The sequence below is a fragment of the Coenobita brevimanus genome, chromosome 50, assembly GCF_032717465.1.
Source record: "Coenobita brevimanus isolate Jiangsu-jjx chromosome 50, ASM3271746v2, whole genome shotgun sequence".
NCBI classification, from domain to species: domain Eukaryota; kingdom Metazoa; phylum Arthropoda; class Malacostraca; order Decapoda; family Coenobitidae; genus Coenobita; species Coenobita brevimanus.
In genome coordinates, this window is record NC_137003.1 from 55,305,102 (window position 1) to 55,324,495 (window position 19,394).

The following is a 19,394-nucleotide window of genomic DNA, read 5'->3' on the forward strand; positions in this document are numbered from 1 at the left end:
ACATATCCCGAGGTACAGGTAATGAGTCACGACGCACTGGACAGCTATTCCTCAGATGATAAAGCCTACGGTGCTATGACGTCATTTTTTACTATATGCCGCCTCTCACAAAACAGCCCCAGTACACACGAGAAGGACCTACCGTAATGAAAGCTATAGAAAATCTCCCTTAACCCCTTCAGCGGCATGACGATTGATTTTGCTTGCTGTCAGACGATTTTATTTGAGGAAAGGACCCTCGTACAGGATAGTTTAACACTTTCATTACAGTGACGTCTTTCTTTAGTCAGTTTTTGCTCCCTCCAGACGATTTTATTCGGTTCAGGAAGTATCTTGTAGTGACGGAGTGACTCAAGGCTGTGGCTAATCCCTCCAGATCGAACGGGTGTCTCTTAAACTGAATAAAATAGCCTGGAGCATCGGAAGGTAGTGTCGGAAATTGATTCGTCGTAGTGAAGAAGTTTTTCATGTAGCGTGGCATCGTTATCATGCCGTCGTGCCACATCCAGACGATTTCACACAGTGTGGAATGGAGGAATCAGATAGCAACTCTGTCAGTCTCTCCACTACGATGGTTCTTCCTGAGCTGAAAAAAATCGTCTGGCAGTAGCAAGAACGAAGTAGTAAAAACGTTAGTGTACTGAAAGAGCTATGTTGGATATTTGTGTGCTTCTGTGACTGCTGGGAAACTGGGAGAAGGTGCCAATCGATTTTTGTTTTTCTTATTCATTTTTGGTGTGGAACCCGACATGGCGTGAAAAATGCAGACGTGCTGAGTTATTGTGAGACAGGTTGAATTTGTTTAGTTGTGGGGTGCGAGGCGGGTGTGGTGTGTGGATGAGAGACAGGCACGCAGTCAGGCAGGCAGGCGGGCAGTGTGTGAGAATGGGTGACAGATAAGCAAGCAAGCAGACATGGGGCCTCCAATTTTTTACGTGCAGTGTGTCCAGGCATCTTGAAATAAACTGGTCTTGGTCTTGGCGCTCTTTCCTTCAACTGTGTTTTGGAAAAGAGAATTACATGCATGCTTCAGCCTTTGTTTCTTCTTCTTTTCCATATAAAAAAAATGAATTGGAATGGAAGTTAGGCAAATGTGCGAGAATTAAAAGAAGGCAGATAGGGAGGTAGACAGATGTGAGAAAATGGAAGGAAGGAAGGTGAGAAGACAAATATATGAAGATATAAGAAAGGTGTGTGAGGGTGAGAGGAAGTCAGGTAGGCACTCAAGCTGGTGTGTGAAAATGGAGGGCAGACAGGCAGTTATGTGAGGATGGAAGACAGGCAGGCAGGCAGGAATGTTAGAGTGGTAGGCAGGTAGGCAAGTATGTGAGGATGGAAGGCAGGCACGTAGGTAGGCAGGCAGGTAGGCAAGTGTGAGAGAATGGAAGGCAGACAGGCAGGCAGGCAGGCAGGAATCCCAAGAGACGATGGTGTGTTCCCCTGTCTGTGTTAATATCCCAGCTACACACTCCCTCCCTGCCTCACCCTGTCTCATCCTCCCTCTCCTTCTCCCCCTCCCTCTTTCTGCCTCACCCTCTCAACCCTCCCTCTTTCTGCCTCACCTTCCCAACCCTCCCTCTTTCTGCCTCACCTTCCCAACCCTCCCTCACCCTCCCTCTCTCTGCCTTAACCCCCCCCCTTTCTCTCTCTCTCTCTCTCTCTCTCTGGTTCACACTCACTCTACCACACTATTTAGTATCCTCCGTACCAAACACACACACACACACACACACACACACACACACACACACACACACACACACACACACACACACACACACACAGACACACACACACACACACACACACACACACACACACACACAGACACACACACACACACACACACACACACACACACACACACACACACATCACCAGACTCTTTACCTCATTACCAAGTGCCATCCCTACCACACTACCACACACTCACCACCACACTACCACACACCCGCCCTACCTCGCTGTCACACACCCTACCTCACTACCACACACCCTTCATACATTACTACCACACTTCTCTGCATCACTACCACACTCTGTCCATACCCCACACTCCTTCCTACCGCTATACAACACACAGTACCCTACCACACAAGCACACCACCACCACTACCACTACCACCACCACACCCATACATTTCCCCTCCCACAATGCCACACACTTCTTTCCCTACCACACCACCACCACCACGAAACACATATAGGTACCCCTGCTACACACACACACACACACACACACACACACACACACACACACACACACACACACACACACACACACACACACACACACACACACACACACACACACACACACACACACACACACACACACACCCTTCCCTACCGCACCAGCACCAACACGACCGCCACCACACACGTACAGATGCTCGTACCACACTACCACACCCCCCGCCCTACCACACCACCACCACCACCACCACCACCACCTGTAGCCTCACCTATATCAAGATGGCCCTATAGCGACCTTTGTGACGTGTACAGCTGACATATTGATCCTGTAGAGCTTTTAGCCACCAGATAAAGCTCTGTTTTTTCAGTTACAGAGGACGAGATAAAGCTACTTAATTTTCAGCATAGATCGTGTAGCCTAAAGCTCTTTGTTTTTCAGATCGGGCCCTGTAGAGCCTTGGAAACTATAGAACCAGTCCAGTCGAACCTTTGTTATTGTGTTCAGATCTTTGTTTATACGCTATGTACAGGGTTAGTGTAGTTCGTAGACTGCCACGTTATAACAAGCTGAATGTACCTGATGGATTGTGGCAGTATGTAGAGAGGACAGATACAGCTCTACTCAGTTCACACATACCTTCCCCTGACCCACTGACACCATGTACGCCAAAGACCCTGTGTGTGTGTGTGTGTGTGTGTGTGTGTGTGTGTGTGTGTGTGTGTGTGTGTGTGTGTGTGTGAAGGACGCCAGCACACACTGTCGACAAATTTAACGAGAATTAATTACAATATTCCCATCTTACTGGGCCCCAAGATTGACAATTGATGGTGCAGAGTGATGGTGGTGATAGCAGGGAAAATGTGTGTGTAGGTGGGTGGGTGTGGGTGTGGGTGTGGGTGACGGTGGGTGGTGGTGGGTGGTAGAGGGTGAGAGTGGGTGGTGTTGGGTGGTACAGGGTGGTGGTGGGCGAGAGTGGGTGGTGGTGGATGATACTGGGAGGTGGTGGGTGAGAGTTGGTGGTGGTGAGTGACAGTGGGTGGTGGTGGTTTGAGAGTGGGTGAGGGTGGATGAGAGTGGGTGGTGGTGGGTGAGAGTAGGTGGTGTAGGTGGCAGTGGGTGGTGTAGGTGGCAGTGGGTGGTGGTGGATGACAGAGGGTCGTGATGGTTGGCAGTGGATGGTGATTGGTGACAGTGGGTGTTGGTGGGTAATGTTGGGTGGTAGTGGGTGGTGGTGACGGGTGGCAGTGGTTGGTGATGAGTGGCGGTGGGTGGTGATGGGTGGTGGTGGGTGATGGTGAGTGGCAGTGGGTGGTGGTGGGTGATGGTGAGTGGCAGTGGGTGGTGGTGGGTGATGGTGAGTGGCAGTGGGTGGTGGTGGGTGATGGTGAGTGGCAGTGGGTGGTGGTGGGTAATGGTAGGTGGTGGTGGGTGACAGTGGGTGGTCTTGGTTGGTGGTGAGTGACAGGTGGTGGTGGTGCGTGATCGAGGGTGGCAGTGGGTGGTGATGGGTGATGGTGATAGTGGATGATGGTGCGTGTGGTGATGGGTGGTGGTCTGGAGTGTGGGTGGTGGTGAATGTTGCTGGTTGGTGTGGTGGTGGGTGGCAGTGGGTGGTGGTGAGTGATAGTGGATGATGGTGGGCACTGGTGTTGCGTGGTGGTAGGTGGAGTGTGGTGGTGTGTGTGGTGGTGGTGGTGGTGGTGGTGGTGGTGGTGGTGGTGGTGGTGCTCTCAGGTGCTTATGCTGCCCCTCTCCAGATCACCACTGCCGCCTGGTTGGGTTCAATAAATCTATCATAGTTTCTCCTCCCTCCTCTTCCTTCTCTCACTTTTCTCGCTCCTTCGTTTTTCTTCTTCTTTTTCTGACTCTTAGATATACCTTGATTATTGGAGAAAATGTGTGTGTGTGTGTGTGTGTGTGTGTGTGTGTGAGAGAGAGAGAGAGAGAGAGGAGAGTGAGAGAGAGAAAGAGAGATGGGAGCTACAACATCGATCGCCGGCGAGTCCATTCCTGGCAGGGCGCGGGGGAGGAAACACATCCCAGCTTCTACACGGAGGGAGGGAGGGAGTTGGGGGAGGGCAGGAGGGGGGAGCAGAGAAGGAAGAGGGTGTCGTGGTGGGAACGTGTGTGTCTGTGTCCACCCTGTTTTGTTGTCTTGCTGTATTTAGGGACATTGATGCCTGTTTACCCCCCTTCATTCTGCCTCATGTGGCCCACTCCTACGGCTGGTTGAAGACGACTATTGCTTGTTTATGGGTAACGCCCCTTAGCTGAGGCAAGGAGGTGGTGAGGCAGGTGGTGGGTGAGGCAGGTGGTAAGGCAGGTGATGGGAAAGGCAGGTGGTGAGGTAGATGATGGGTGAGAAGGTGGTGAGGCAGGTGATGGGTAAGGCAGGTGGTGAGGCAGTGGCGCTGAGGCAGTAGTGGGTAAGCAGGGTGGTGAGGTAGTGGTGAGTGAAGTAGTGCCCGTTGAGCCAGGTGGTGGATGAGGAAGGTGATGTGGCAGGTGGTGTGACAGGTAGTAAGTGAGACAGGTGGTGGATGAGGCCGGTGGTGGATGAGGCCGGTGGTGAGGCAGGTGGTGAATGAGGCCGGTGGTGAGGCAGGTGGTGGATGAGGCCGGTGGTGAGGCAGGTGGTGGATAAGGCCGGTGGTGAGGCAGGTGGTGGATAAGACCGATGGTGAAGCAGGTGGTGGATGAGGCCGGTGGTGAGGCAGGAGGTGGATGAGGCCGATGGTGAGGCAGGTGGTGGATGAGGAAAGTGATGTGGCAGGTGGTGTGACAGGTAGTAGGTGAGACAGATGGTGAGGCAGGTGGTGGATGAGGCCGGTGGTGAGGCAGGTGGTGGATAAGGCCGGTGTTGAGGCAGGTGGTGGATAGGGCCGGTGGTGAGGCAGGTGGTGGATGAGGCCGGTGGTGAGGCAAGTGGTGGATAAGGCCGGTGGTGAGGCAGGTGGTGAGTAGGTTGTGAGGCAGGTGGTGAGGCAGTTGATGAGGCATGTGGTGAGGAAGATGGTGAGATAGGTGATGAGGAACTGGTGGTTGAGGCAGGTAATGAGGATATAGTGTGTGAGGCAGGTGATGAGACAGGTAGTGAGGCAATGGTGGGTGAGGCAATGGTGGGTGAGGCAGGTGGGGGCGCGGCAAGTGATGGTGAAGCAGGTGGTGAGTGAGGCAGGTGGTTGGTGAGGCAATGGTGAGTGAGCCAGGTGGTGGGTGAGGCAGGTGGGGATGAGGGTAAGTAGTAAGTAGCAGGTGTGTAGGTGGTGGGTCTGGGGAGATAGTAGCAGCAATCCATTGTATTCTGTTTTTGCCACTGTCACGCGATTTTACTCAGCTTAGGAAAGAGCCGTGGTGAAGGGTCTAGAGACAGGCTTGCTCTTGTGTATGTTGACGTTTTTTCCAATGATTCCTAGTGCCATTAGGCGGGCTTATTCACCTTACACTTAAATTTCTCTCAAAAGTCATGTCTGTACTTTTTGATCTTGTCCTGTAACCTTGACATTGGGCCAGTTTGTACCAGGATTTTATTAGCTAGTCTACGGGCAGTGTACGGACAGTCAGTAGTTGTTTTACACCGCCTCCTGTCTGTACCAAAACATTATGATAATATCTTACCAACTTTATCATCAGTGAGTTGGCTTCAGTACGCCGAGTTTGGGTCCCCACGAGTGTATAGGTATTGTTGTCCGAGATTATTAACCCTCTTATGATCATTCCTTCAACAGCGCATTTATTAGCACCAAACTTGGCATAATGACTGAGAACCATAAAATGAATGGTGATTATTTTTAGCCGAGAAAGGTCGTAGGTTATAGGTCAAGTTCAAGATCAGCTCAAACAGTTTTGACCCGATTCTGACCAAACTTGATAGAAGGGTGACGACATTCAGTTTTGAGAACAGTCAGTCAGAGGTAAGGATCACAAGGCAGAGTCAAAGGCTTGGCCCTTTAACTCAAATAGTCTTTACTTAATTTGGATCAGACTTGATGGATGGGCTTCATGTTAGCTGAGGATGAAATAATTCTAATATCAGATCAACAGGTCAAAGGTGAAGGTGATCCTGGTCGGATCAGCTGCAGTCTGTCTTGCAACTAGCGCTGGGTAATTTTATTCAGCTTTTCATTTCTTCACTACAAGGTGTGTGATGAACTGATGAAGCAGTGTGCTGGATGCAAGAATATTATCAAATATGGCGTCATTGTACTGAAGGGATAATGGCGGTTTGTCTAACTCCTTCGCTACAAAAGGTTCTTCCTAAAAGTCTTATTTTGTGTGTGTCTTTTGGAGATTTCGTATCACCTCTTCCGCAGCGATTTATTGTGCACGTCACACCTCGATGCTCGTTTCTACGCTATTGCTGTGAACTATCGATATTAAAATGGTATACATAGCACATTAGAGGACGATAAGTTGTAGTATGCAAAATGATTCGCCAAGGTTGGGTAGCTGCGAAATTTCCTGTGGCATTTTGCATATGAATAACATCTCCGTAGCATGAATAACTGATAGGCAGATAAAGCAGGGGTCAATAAGTACAGATGAACAACCTAAGAACCACAAATATTTCACCATGTCATAAACCCCTGTAGGCGGTTTGTTTTCCTCTGGCAAATATCCGTTACCTCTTGCAGTTCAGTTTATGGCCAGGTGTAGGCAGACTGGAGTGTGGATTTGACCAGTAAACAAAGACACGCATTCCTACCTCATAATTTAAGTTAATCGAATTTTATGCACCCACAACTTAATATTCAGGTTGTGAGATTAGGCAAGTTCCCGTAGATGAAAATAAACCCCTTCATTACGATGATGTACTTTCAATATTAGTTGTGTTACCCCCCAAACGGTTTCAATCGGTTTAGGAGAGACTTTTGTAACTGGGAGAGGTCAGATTTAGCTTTCATTGGCCCCTTCGAAACAAAAAGAAAAAATAACTTCTAAGATGAATCAGTTCGTGCTTAGGGGGCAAGAACAGTCTAAGAGAACACTAGCTGGTTCGAGAGAGAGAGAGAGAGAGAGAGAGAGAGAGATCATGCTACACGTCACAAAATTGAGTGTACAGTTTTAACCATGGAGTCTACATCTTTGGACATCGGTTGCTGCCATGGGTCAGACTCGTTCAAGTGACGTATGTGTTGTGTACGGGGACACGACCTTACCACGTGTAGGTCTGTCTGCCCTGTGCCACAGGAACACAGTCGCTCCTCCAGGGGAAGTTCGGTGTCATATGTCACTCCAAGGATCTTAGTGGAGAGGGTGTGTGGCACACGTACATTATTAAGTGCGACGTGGATGGAGTACCTGTGTCTATGTTTACTGCCGTTGAGGAGTGTGGTGGTGTCTTTGGCAGGGGCGATGGCCAGCCTGTTGTCTTCGACCCAAGTCTGCAGTGTTGGGGCAGTCCTGTTGCAGTGTGCAGTCGGTGTCTACACCAGGTTAAAGTAAAAGGGATATACTAGAGATCTGTCCTAAGTTGAATATAATCGTCTGGTGGTAGCAAGATGAAAAAAAAAAAAGTCTCTGGCCATTGGGGTTAAATGATAAGCAAAAGCGTGTTCAGAGACAAATATCTTCCCAAGGTTTGACGATTCTATAGAGGACAAGTCGAACGTTTTGAGTCGCATTAGTAGATGTAGGGTTCCCGCTGTGATACACGGTTGTAAAAAGACAGAACTGGGAAGATAGTTGTTTCTTTGACTGTGCCTCAGACCTTTGTATTCAAACGTCTGTGTGGCAGTTTGCAATGTTATGTATGGTATATGTTTCCTGTACAAGTAAAGTTAGTGATAGTTCATGGGGGTACAGTGTGGGACAAAAGTTGGCCTACTATTCCACTGCGTCCACTGCACACTTAGAAACATGTCCGTCACTTTTCTCCCCGGTGCATTATATCAAAGGAAATGAACAGAGAAACATGGTAGCTCTCTCTCAGCTTAGGAACATCAGCCAGAAAAGGAAAGTGGCAAGTAGAAGAGTTAAAATTGATACTAGAATATTTACTGGCGTTGGTTTGTACTTGGATACTCTGCTGGTAATTCTGTAGTGCCTGTGCCTTAATGTATAGCTAGTTGTATGATGTAGCTGTATGAATTCACGGTGTAGCTGTTAGGAAGTTTATTTTGCGTTGATCAGAGTAGTTGCATTTACGCTGATCAACCCACAACGGACTTCCCAACAGCTACGGTGTGTATTCCTCCAACTTCATCATCATTCGAGGTATACCGCACATCAAGGCACATACACTGCAGTTCCCGTATACCTTTTTGGGTTTCCTGGCCCCATATCTGCAGCCTTCTTTTCCCATAGATTAGTGGGAAATATGATGATGATGATGATGATGATGATGATGATGATTAGCGTTAATGTCGTGTGTGTGTGTGTGTGTGTGTGTGTGTGTGTGTGTGTGTGTGTGTGTGTGTGTGTGTGTGTGTGTGTGTGTGTGTGTGTTCGTACGTCCGCCACATCCAGCTCGACCCAGCAAGGGGGCCCCACAAGACCTGTTTTGGGGATTAACATTTATTCTTACGTATTTGGTTACACATACAGGCACCGGAGCCTTCATGAGTGCTGTGCTGTGCTGTGCTGTGCTGTGCTGTGCTGTGCTGTGCTGTGCTGATATCACTCTTGCACCACAGCTATCATGGTACCGTCATACCCCTATTTACCCCTTCACAGCGATGACGTATAATAACCGATTATCCATTCAGAGTATTTTATTCAGTTTAAGAAAGGTGTGTCATACTGAAGAGGTTAATGAAAGTTATATTTAATCCCCCCAGTCCGAAAAATCCATCCCGGAATTCAAAAAAATCGTCTGGTGGTGGCAAGAAAAACAGAGATGTCATCACGGTAAAAGAGGCTAATCCATTTATCACGGCGACAGATGTTTGTACGGAGAACGGTTTTACTCAGTTTCATAAAAAAACAAAAAAACTCCCAAAGCAAAGGGATTGGAAAGAATCCCCACTAAACTCTTTTACAATGACGAATTTTCTCTCATTTGTCCGCTACTCTGAGGCTATTTTATTCAGATTAAAAGTGACCACCCGTTCTGAAAGGGTTAGCTTAGTCGCCTACCCGGTTTCCACAAATACATTTAATTACCCTTATTAAATATAAATAACCGGAGTGGGAGGCGGGTGCTACCACGGTCTCATGTCGTGTCTGCATGCATTGGTAATAGCAGCTACGAAAATAATTTCATAACAATAGATATACTTAATAATGCACAGCTATTGTCACGCCCAGAATGTTTTCGATTTGAATTTAACTTTGTTCTCCATTCTGACCAGTGAGTTAAGAAAGAATAAGCGATATTTTCCTTGACTCAAAGTGGTTTATTAGTGGTTACTGTTATGTGGTGGTGGTGAAGTAGGGCTCACATCCACTGCTGTACGACCTACTATAATTACTAGCACATCAGTTACACAGCACTCTCACTTCCACATCACATCCCCAGTGGTCCACACCTGAAGCAGATCCCCACAGCTGTTGGGAAGGCTGCCTCTAGACCCAGCGCAATGTTATGTTCATATTTATTTCAACGTGCACAATATAAAACCTACTCTTTTATGCTAGTTTTAGGTTACTTGGAGATTTCGTACACTTGAAGTTACCAATACGCATTAGGTTAGGGAGAGAAAAAAGAGGTGGTGTTTTTTGCGGTCATTGAGTGGCAATACTGTGGTGATGACATGACGTAATCTGATCAATACATCATCCATAGCTTCAACACAGGGCCAGCCAGTGAACCTTCAGCATACAAACCAAACGTCAGGTGTAATCGTCTGTCTAAACCACACATAATGCGGTCATCAGCAATAGGCGCTTAGTAACTTTGTTCGTGGCCAGTTTATATGGCTTCACTCGGAGAATTTCATACTGTTGTGATGGCTGACTAACATTGTTCTCCTCTTCCACAGTGTGCAACTTCGTGGTGCACGACAAATGTCTCAAGACGGTGGTGTCACCCTGCTCCAGCATCGCCCCCACCCTGGTCAAGGTCAGTGCAACCTGTTTCTTCAGGCATAACACCGTCAGTCAAAACCGGTCACCTTAGGATTCTTACTCTTTAGAAATTAGGTACTGTTGTCATTCTGATCAGCATTATTCTTGACTCTCCTGGGTCATCAAGGGTCTTAACAGATGCCGTGGTTAAAGTCAGTCGTCGTCGCATCAACCTTGAGTTGTTTAATTCATCTACCTCAACTCTGACTTTTATTGGACTTTGTTAGTTTAGTCCGCAACCAAGTCATTACCTATCGAGGCTAGTTTCCCGGCCAAACAGCTCAGCCTTCTCCATGACTTTACTTTTCCACATCTGCCAGCCCCACCCTCAGCTTTGCTTCATTCATAGCCACCATAACACCCATCCCGATTATGACCGTGAACCTTAAATGGCGTTAACCCTTTGAATCCGGGTGACGTGCTTTTGGGTTTATTTTTATAGGTATTAGAGGCCTCTCGCACTGAAGGGGTTTATTATGTATATAACCCCTCTATACAAAAAAAAAAGCTGAAGAAAATCGTCTGGAAGTGGCAAGGAACATAACGTGACAGACATCCTGGACTGACTGGATTAAGATACGATACCACACAACACTGACCCACACCACAAGACAGCTCAGCAGGACCAATCTCTGCCGTCTACCCAAGTCACTGCTGAGCTGCCGTCATGTGGGCGTGTCTGGCCTCTTAAGACCTCTTTCATAGTAACTTGTTTGACATGTTTCATCGTAATTTGGTTAATATTATTTGTACTCTTTTTATATCGATAGAGTTTCCGTATGTAATACCAGTCAGTCAGTCTGTCCTTATGTCTGTCTGTCTACCTATCTGTCTATCTTTATGTCTGTCAGTTAATATATCTTTCTGTCTATCGTCAGATGCCTTAAACAGACAGTTGAGGAAGAGGAGTTAAGGAATCTCCTATAATCATGAGAGTATGACTTAGTGTCGTATTCTGAGTGACTCTGGAGATTTCACAGCACCTCTTAAGAAAATCATCTAAAGTTAACCGAATAAAATGCAAAGTTGGCAGTATCCTCATCATGATTCATCACTGTTCTACCATGGTTTGTATTCTTAGTATATTCTTGCTAACTTTCAGATGATTTGACTCAGCTTAGGAGAGACTTCACACTGGAAGAGTTAGATTGTTGTCTCTTTACAGCAGTTCAGTTAAATTCCTGGGGATAGCAAGAGTAAACTGACATCAACGATTAACCTTGGCCTTGACAGTCACCATGAAAGTAATTCACTTTCCCAAACTCTTGCAAAGCCATTTATGATCACCCTAGTTCACTCATTGTAACTCCCTCTCATCCACACTCTGCATAAAACCCTCTCGTGATCATTTGTTTAAGTTAAGCAACCCAGGAAACTGCTCACATCCTTTTCAGTCCACGTATTTATTTTCATTTCAGTCTTAATACTGCCTGACGAGTTTATTACGCTTTCGAAGGCTTTACCATGTGGATGAGTTAACTATAACATTTCTTATCTCCTTCACTGTTACACATCATTCCGATGTTGATTGAAATCGTCTGAAGATGGCAAGAATGTAAAAAGTTTTCATTGTACTCATAGTTACCGGATAATCTTCGCTTCATCCTCACTCCACACAGGACCCTTTCACCTTGCCTTTGGCCAAGTGACTCAAGGAACTGCACCTCATTTATCCATCCCTCGCTGTCCAACTCGTACTTGGATTTTACATCTGACTAGATATTGTACTTTTCCTCAGTTGATGAGTACTGTAGCGAAGCGACTGGAGAAACTGGCTTTAATTTACCCATTAAGCATTGTTCAACTGATACTTGTATTATTATAAATAACTAGATATTTTTTTTAGTTTTATATTTTGCACATCGTGGGAGAAATGCAGTATTTGTAATGAATGTATTACTGACCTGTGTACTTGTTATCTTTTGCTTTGTTTGCTTTCCATCAGTGGTCCCTTACTGTCCTGTTGACTTGAGATGAAATTCACAAACAAACCTTTGATCAATTTCTTGTCACAGGGATAATCTTTTTTTTGCACCCAGGACATGGGAAGGTGGGTGCAAAATCTCGCCATGTCTTTTGTCTTCCGTGCACAAACAGTTCTTACTTACGAAAGGAATATATCGTAAATGTGTTTCTGAATATGATAGATGACAGTGAAGGTGCGACTTGATAGTGACATGATTACAAGTAGGTAATTGTGACCTGTCACTGACTGAAACATGTACTGCACTTTTGACGTAGCATTGATTGGGTACTGTACCTGTTATCTGTACCTGTTATCTGTCAGACTCTGTTTGTCTTCTGCTGCCTCTGACCGGATATTGTGCCACTGACCTATCAGTGACCTATTGCTTACCTGTGTGGCTTACCTCTACCGTGTTCAGGATCAGAAGACACTTACACACCAGTTTTTCTATACTGCGTGGTGTTCTTTCTGACTTTTCCCTTCCGGCCTCGGCTGGAGGGTTTGGAGGGCGGGGGAGAGCCTTCTTCTTTGCTATCCTTATTTCATTCTTGTAGTTCAGTTACTCTTCTAGGAGCTGCCTAGTATGGGTCAACCGGCCTACTGGAGTTATCCTCTCTTCTTATGTTCTTATGCGCATCAGACCTCCCGGTGACCAGAAGCCTGCAAGTGTGACCTGATGCTGACCGTATTACTTCCCTCTATGACATGCTACAGTGACCTCCCCATTAGCTCTCCCTGCCACCCTTGCTGTTAATGACCTCCCGCTTTAACTACAGTACGACCTCTTCATCTACCTGTTTAACTGTGACTTGTTTACATCAATCTTCCTCTCCCTCTGAGCTCCCTCTTTGCCTGTCTGCTTATGATGACCCTCCCATGAACTTCCGTCTCCCATGACCTTTTCTCCCTCTATGACCTTTCCCCTCCCTATAACCTTCCATCCCCTATGACCTTCCCTTCCTCTGTGTCCTTCCTTCTCCCATGACCTTCCATCCGCCTGTGACCTTCCGTCTCCCATGACCTCCCTTCCACCAATGACCTTCCGTCTCCCATGACCTCCCTTCCACCTGTGACCTTCCCTCTCCCATAACCTTCCCTCCCCTTATAACCTTTTCTCTCTCCCTATGACATGCTCCTTCCCTATGACATGCTCCTTCCCTGTGACATGCTCCTTCACCATGACATGCTCCTTCCCTATGACATGCTCCTTCCCTGTGACATGCTCCTTCCCTATGACATGCTCCTTCCCTGTGACATGCTCCTTCCCTATGACATGCTCCTTCCCTGTGACATGCTCCTTCCCTATGACATGCTCCTTCCCTGTGACATGCTCCTTCCCTGTGACATGCTCCTTCCCTATGACATGCTCCTTCCCTATGACATGCTCCTTCCCTGTGACATGCTCCTTCCCTATGACATGCTCCTTCCCTATGACATGCTCCTTCCCTATGACATGCTCCTTCCCTGTGACATGCTCCTTCCCTGTGACATGCTCCTTCCCTATGACATGCTCCTTCCCTATGACATGCTCCTTCCCTGTGACATGCTCCTTCCCTGTGACATGCTCCTTCCCTATGACATGCTCCTTCACCACGACATCTCCTTTCCTTATGACATCCACCTCCCTAAAACCTCCCTATTACCTCCCTTCTCCCTGCCTACTTACTTGATATCCGTTATCCCTGTGATCTTGCTATAACCTCTCCCTGTGCTCTTCACCGGTGACCTCTCCATCTACCTGTAATGACCTCCTTTTTCCCCCTGTGACCTCCCTGTACCTTCTCTGTAACCTCCTTATACTTTCCATATACCCTCTCCCAACCCCCCCCCCCTCCATGCTCTATCAATGCCCTCTCTGTAACCTCCTTATTCCCTCTCTCTAATTTTCCTGTAACTTCATCCTATAACCTTTCCCCATAACCACCTTGTATCTCCCTGTAACATCCCTGTGGCCTCCCTCTGTGACCTCTCACCAAATTCCCTATGCCCTTTCCCTGTCATCTCCCCCTTCCCTATTTGACCTCCTAGCGACCTCACTGACCTCTCAAAACTTCTCCCTATGATTTTTCTGTGATTTTTTCGCGTAACCTGTTCTTCCCATTTGCCCTATCAGTGACCTCACAGTGATCTTTTTATGACGTCCCTGTAACTTCTGTCTGTGACCTCCCTTCTCCTTGTTTGCCCTACCACTAACCTCTGTGTACCCGGCAGGTCCCGGTGGCACACTGCTGGTCGGAGCCGCTGCACCTTCGCCGCCGACACTGCAACGTCTGTCGCAAAAAACTCGACGACACCTGGGCACTAAAATGCGAAGGTGAGACTATAATACGTTTGTTTTTACCTGACGGAACTGAGCCACTCCCACAATTTAAACACTGAGTCATAGTTGCATGAAATTCGTTGAGCAATGTGTCTCTTTCATGACTAGACAAACTGATCTTACAGTGACTAATCGTGAATATCAACTGGACTGGGACGGGTTAGGGATCTTCGTCAAGTTAGAAAAAAAACGTCTTCTTTCTGGTTGTTTGTAGTTTCCTGGAGTAGTTTTAGGGCTTTTTTTTTTCTTTCTTTTTTTTGTCTGGGCTACGTTGAGTTTGTCTGGTTTATTTAGGGTTTGTTTGGGCGATTTTGATATTGGATTTAGGTAATAGTGGGTAAGTTAAGGCTGCATTTAGTAGTAACTCTGTTGAGGTTGACTGCAGTTAGGCTAAGATAGGTGGAATACTTGGGATTACTTGGTGTTTAGGATATTCTAAGGCTGAGTTCAGTTAGTGGTGATTATGAGGAGGCTAAGAGCAGTTACTTAAAGCATTATGAGGGTTGACAGCAGGTGGATGTGGCCTATTGTTTATCCATCATATCTTGCGGAGATTTCCATCCTTTTGCAGCCAAATTCACGTAGTTCAGGCATAGAATTAAACAGTACTGCTGGTCTGCATCCGTTCCATACCATTTCTTGTGACCAGCGTCATATTTTAGTGATAATGTCTTGCTGCATCTCAGCATTCCAGGAGGGGAGAAGGCAGTTTAGGCCAAGATCAGGTGAACAGAGTATAGGTGACCCCAGTTAGAGGAGGGTAGGAGTAGTGTCTTGCTAGTCTTGAAAGAAAAACTCGATTTGCCCCTTCGATACTAAAGACCTGAGATGAATATAATGAGACACGTACAGAAGGGGTTAGTGGAGTCTGTAGCTAACCCCTTCACTGCGAGAGACCTCCCTATCAGCTAAACAAAATCGACAGGCAGTAGCAAGAGCTAACAGAAAGAGGTCCTTGTAGTGAAGCAACTAACAAGAACAGAGCTTAAGTTAGAGGTAGGCAAAAACCCGTTTCCAAGGCTAGTGCTACTGTAAGGAAGAGCAGGTGTTGTCTTGCACTGTGTTGTGATGCCCTGCACCAGTTGTGTTGTGCACGAGGATATTGTATTGTGATATGTTGTGAGGCAGGACATATAGTATTGTGTTGCGTTGTAGAACAGGGAACACGTGTTTTTGCGTTATATAAGCAGACCAAATGTTGTGTTGTGTTGTGATGTGAATGTGAGGCAAGAAATATATTGTATTGTGCTGTAAATGGGAGGCAGCGTGTGTGTGTGTGTGTGTGTGTGTGTGTGTGTGTATATATATATATATATATATATATATATATATATATATATATATATATGATGAAAGTTACAGCAGCTGGCATCATACAAGCTCTAAAGATAGTCATTAAAATCTTTCTATGGGAAGCTTTTTACTCTCCTCATGGGGCAGCACAGGATTAGACGATGTATGTATGTACCTTTTTACCTTGGGTCGGGGGTCCTCATATGTGGTTCATCCTGTGGCCCTCAGTGATGTTAATCCGGCCCTGATGACGTAATATTATCCTTGTGTTTCAGTGTGCGAATACTACGTGCACGTGGACTGCGAGGACTTCGTGGTGCCCAACTGCAAAGACTGCGCCACCTTTGTACCGGAAAAGAACCTCCAACAGGTGGTGCAATACCACCACTGGCGCGAGGGTAACCTCCCACCAAACTCAAAATGTCTGGTCAGTGCCTCACAGTCATCGTATTTAACAAGGCGTCTAGTCATAAGCCATTGTTCATACTCACCCTTTACCCTCCTGCCCCTGCAGTGTACGATCCATTCCCTGTCCTACCCATGACTTGTTGAAACACGAAGGACAAGGAAAGGTGTGTGCAGAATTTTTTCAAGTTTCAAATTAATCCTACAGAAACACAATCTTAGTTAAGAGGGAGAGAAATAAATGCCGTAGGTTATATAACTGTTTTCTGTAGGAAGGACGCGGAAAGGGACATACAGGTTCTTCTCGTGTTACTAGTTCTTCTTACAAAAACGTACCCAAGTTACGAGGGGAAATCGATCGTAAGTGTGTTTGAGAATCCCACCCGTTTCACACTGACCGAAAGCCTGTTACTGGGAGTGCGAGGCTATTATAGAATGCACCAGTATTGTATTTACGGCTGATTCCTTGTCCTAACTTAGATACGTTTTTACAGGAAGACCAAGACAGAGAAAGAATTTGCGCCCCCTTTGCTTGATCTTCCTTCAGAAAACAGTTAAAGTTTGCAGTAATTTTTGTGTCGTATCTTAATATACATTCATGAAGTTAGGACAGAGATGACGACGAGCCATTAACTTCATGAGTCCGTGACGTATGTATTTTCTTCTTGCTGCCTTGAGACTGTTTCATTCAGCACAGGGGAGAGGCTCTGCCATCTGACAACTCCTTCACCCTCTTCCCTATCCTTCACAGCCTGATTAAAATCGTCTTGTGGTAGCCTGATTGAAAAAGAAAATACGTCGTGGGACTGAAGGGGTTAATGAATCATGCTTCGTTTCATCATAGTCCTTTTATACTGCCAATGAATCACGGGTATGTAATGTGAAAACTTAGAGAGCACAGGTGTGTTGACAAAACCCATATTACTTAACCATAATTTCTGCAGCGTGTGAAAATGGTAGAACTCCATTTCAGTATTTTCCTAACCTTTACCATCCTTTCCAGCTCCCTCCTAATCTGTAGTGACATGCATTGACCCGGTCCTTGCGATGTCTTCTTTTTATTTCATTTTTGCTATTTTCAGACGATTTTATTCAGCTTAGGAGAGACTTTCACTACCAAAATGTCCTTCCAAAACTGAGGAGTATCGTCTGAAAGTAATAACAAATTTACAGATGAACAGAGGAAGGAAAAACAATTCAAACAGAAAGAAAACAGCCATACACCAAACTACAGGTGTCCATTCATTAAAACTCTGTAACAGCTGGACCTGAACTGCTGTGGGTTGAAGTTTGGGAGGAAAGCAATCTGAGGCAACGAATATGTCATCGGGTGTAAAGCTTAATCTGTAATGACCAACACAAAAACTGGCTCTGCTGCTCTACTCCACTCACGGTTATTGATCCCTTCTCACCTCTGTTCACTCTCCGTAACGCATAATGCCTTAGTCTGATGCATTTTAACCTTAATCCTTTCATACCTAAAATTACCTCATACTTAAAATCACCTCATGTTTATTTTGAACTTACCACTTGTTGACACAGTGCAGTCTGCCAAATATTCTGTCTAAAGGTATCTCCTCTGACGCGTACCAGACTCTCAGTTTGAACTGCACTTCATTTGGCATATATGGGCACGGCCACTGCCTTCACATCTGCCCGGGTGTCATTGTGATGTATAATAATCTGATTAATTTCTCTGCTTTAGTCAAGCAGTCAGACTCCGAAATTCGATCTTTGATCGATGTAACCTGTTCCTGTTAATGGGCAGTGTTCCTGGCGGCACAGAAGGCCCTGTAGTACCTATTCTGTAATTATTTGTTTTGTATTAGTATTGCACATCAACATGCTCTTGTTTATTACTTATATCACTTTGATGTAAGCATAGTTTGTTTCAGTAATTTAAAAGATATATATTATTGGGGTGTAATTTCCAGAATATAATATTAATCCTGACGTAAACCATATTCGTACTGATCTGACTTATTCTGCACCAAGCTAACCAATCTGCCAAACTAACCTTACTCGCAATGCCTCCAACCTACCTTATCTCGTGCCCTATTCCCACGTGTCCTGACTTACCTTGACCTAACCTAACCTCGCTTCACCTAACCACCTAACCAAATTCTGGCCCTGTCTTAGGCTGATCAAAGGTACATGGTTGATCTAACCTAACCTGTGCCCAGCTCAGTCACGCCTTATCTTTATTTGATCTTCCTCGTGCCCTGTTCGACTACTGAGCTGACTACAAACATGCCCAAACCTGACCCAGCTTGACCTAACCTAACATTGCCCTTCATCGGGTGACGTGATTTTGAACTTATCTCTTATCCTGATCTAATCAAAATCTGGTAACCTAACCCATCCTAAAATCTAAGCACCTATTCCGCCCTAATCTAACCCACCTTCAAATAAAAAACTACGCACATATCCCAACCTAATCCACTCCATCCTAACCTAACGTGACAACCAAAACATCCTCTTCCATCCCACGCACATCCAACAACCTTATCAGACTTAACCTTCCATCTCTCATTCCTTTAACTCTGATCTAACCCACACCTCAGCAGTTCAACCATACCACACCGAACAACTTATATCATTAATTCACCTGTACTGTGCCAGGGACCAAACTCCAGGCTACCAGATAACATTCAGGAGAGTAGTTAATTTTTTCCATAGTCTCTATTTAACAGCCCCTCTCCATGTTGTGTTGGTGCAGGTTGACAAGAAGACGTGCTGGACTGGTGAGTGCCTGGCTGGACTGCGGTGTGAGTGGTGCGGGTACACTGTGCACGCCAGCTGTGTCAACAAGGTACCCACGGCATGCACCTTCGGACTCCTTCAGCCCATCATGCTGCCCCCGACTGCTGGTGAGTACAATAACGAGAAGGTTAAATTTAATGCACATCGACTGCACGTGGATCATTACGGCAGACAATAAATTTTTGCTAAGTCCCAGTCTTCATGCTACGACCCATAGAAGGTGGATTTAGGGAACTCTGATAGTGGTGCCTTATTAATTTCATTTTTCTTTTTTTTTATCTCCATCATCCATGACCAGGACAAGAAGTGATCATTGTACTGAGCTGGTAATTCACACATTTTAAGTTCAAATCCCTTTATGTAAATGGAAGATGATATTTGAATTTAATTAATTATGTTACAAGTTTCACAACTCTTCCATGAAATCACTGGTGTAAGGTAGT

General features: G+C 46.0%; 1 protein-coding gene across 4 annotated transcripts in view; it reads left to right on the top strand.

The window, feature by feature from the left end:
• Positions 1 to 19,394, top strand: part of LOC145399842 (diacylglycerol kinase theta) — a 95,719-nt gene that overhangs the window by 58,233 nt on the left and 18,092 nt on the right. For all 4 annotated transcript variants that reach the window (XM_080272416.1, XM_080272417.1, XM_080272418.1 and 1 more), the window contains exons 2-5: positions 10,120 to 10,199; positions 14,382 to 14,484; positions 16,059 to 16,210; positions 18,908 to 19,058. In XM_080272416.1, the coding sequence (XP_080128542.1) occupies positions 10,120 to 10,199; positions 14,382 to 14,484; positions 16,059 to 16,210; positions 18,908 to 19,058 (486 nt within the window). The remainder of the gene's footprint in view (positions 1 to 10,119; positions 10,200 to 14,381; positions 14,485 to 16,058; positions 16,211 to 18,907; positions 19,059 to 19,394) is intronic.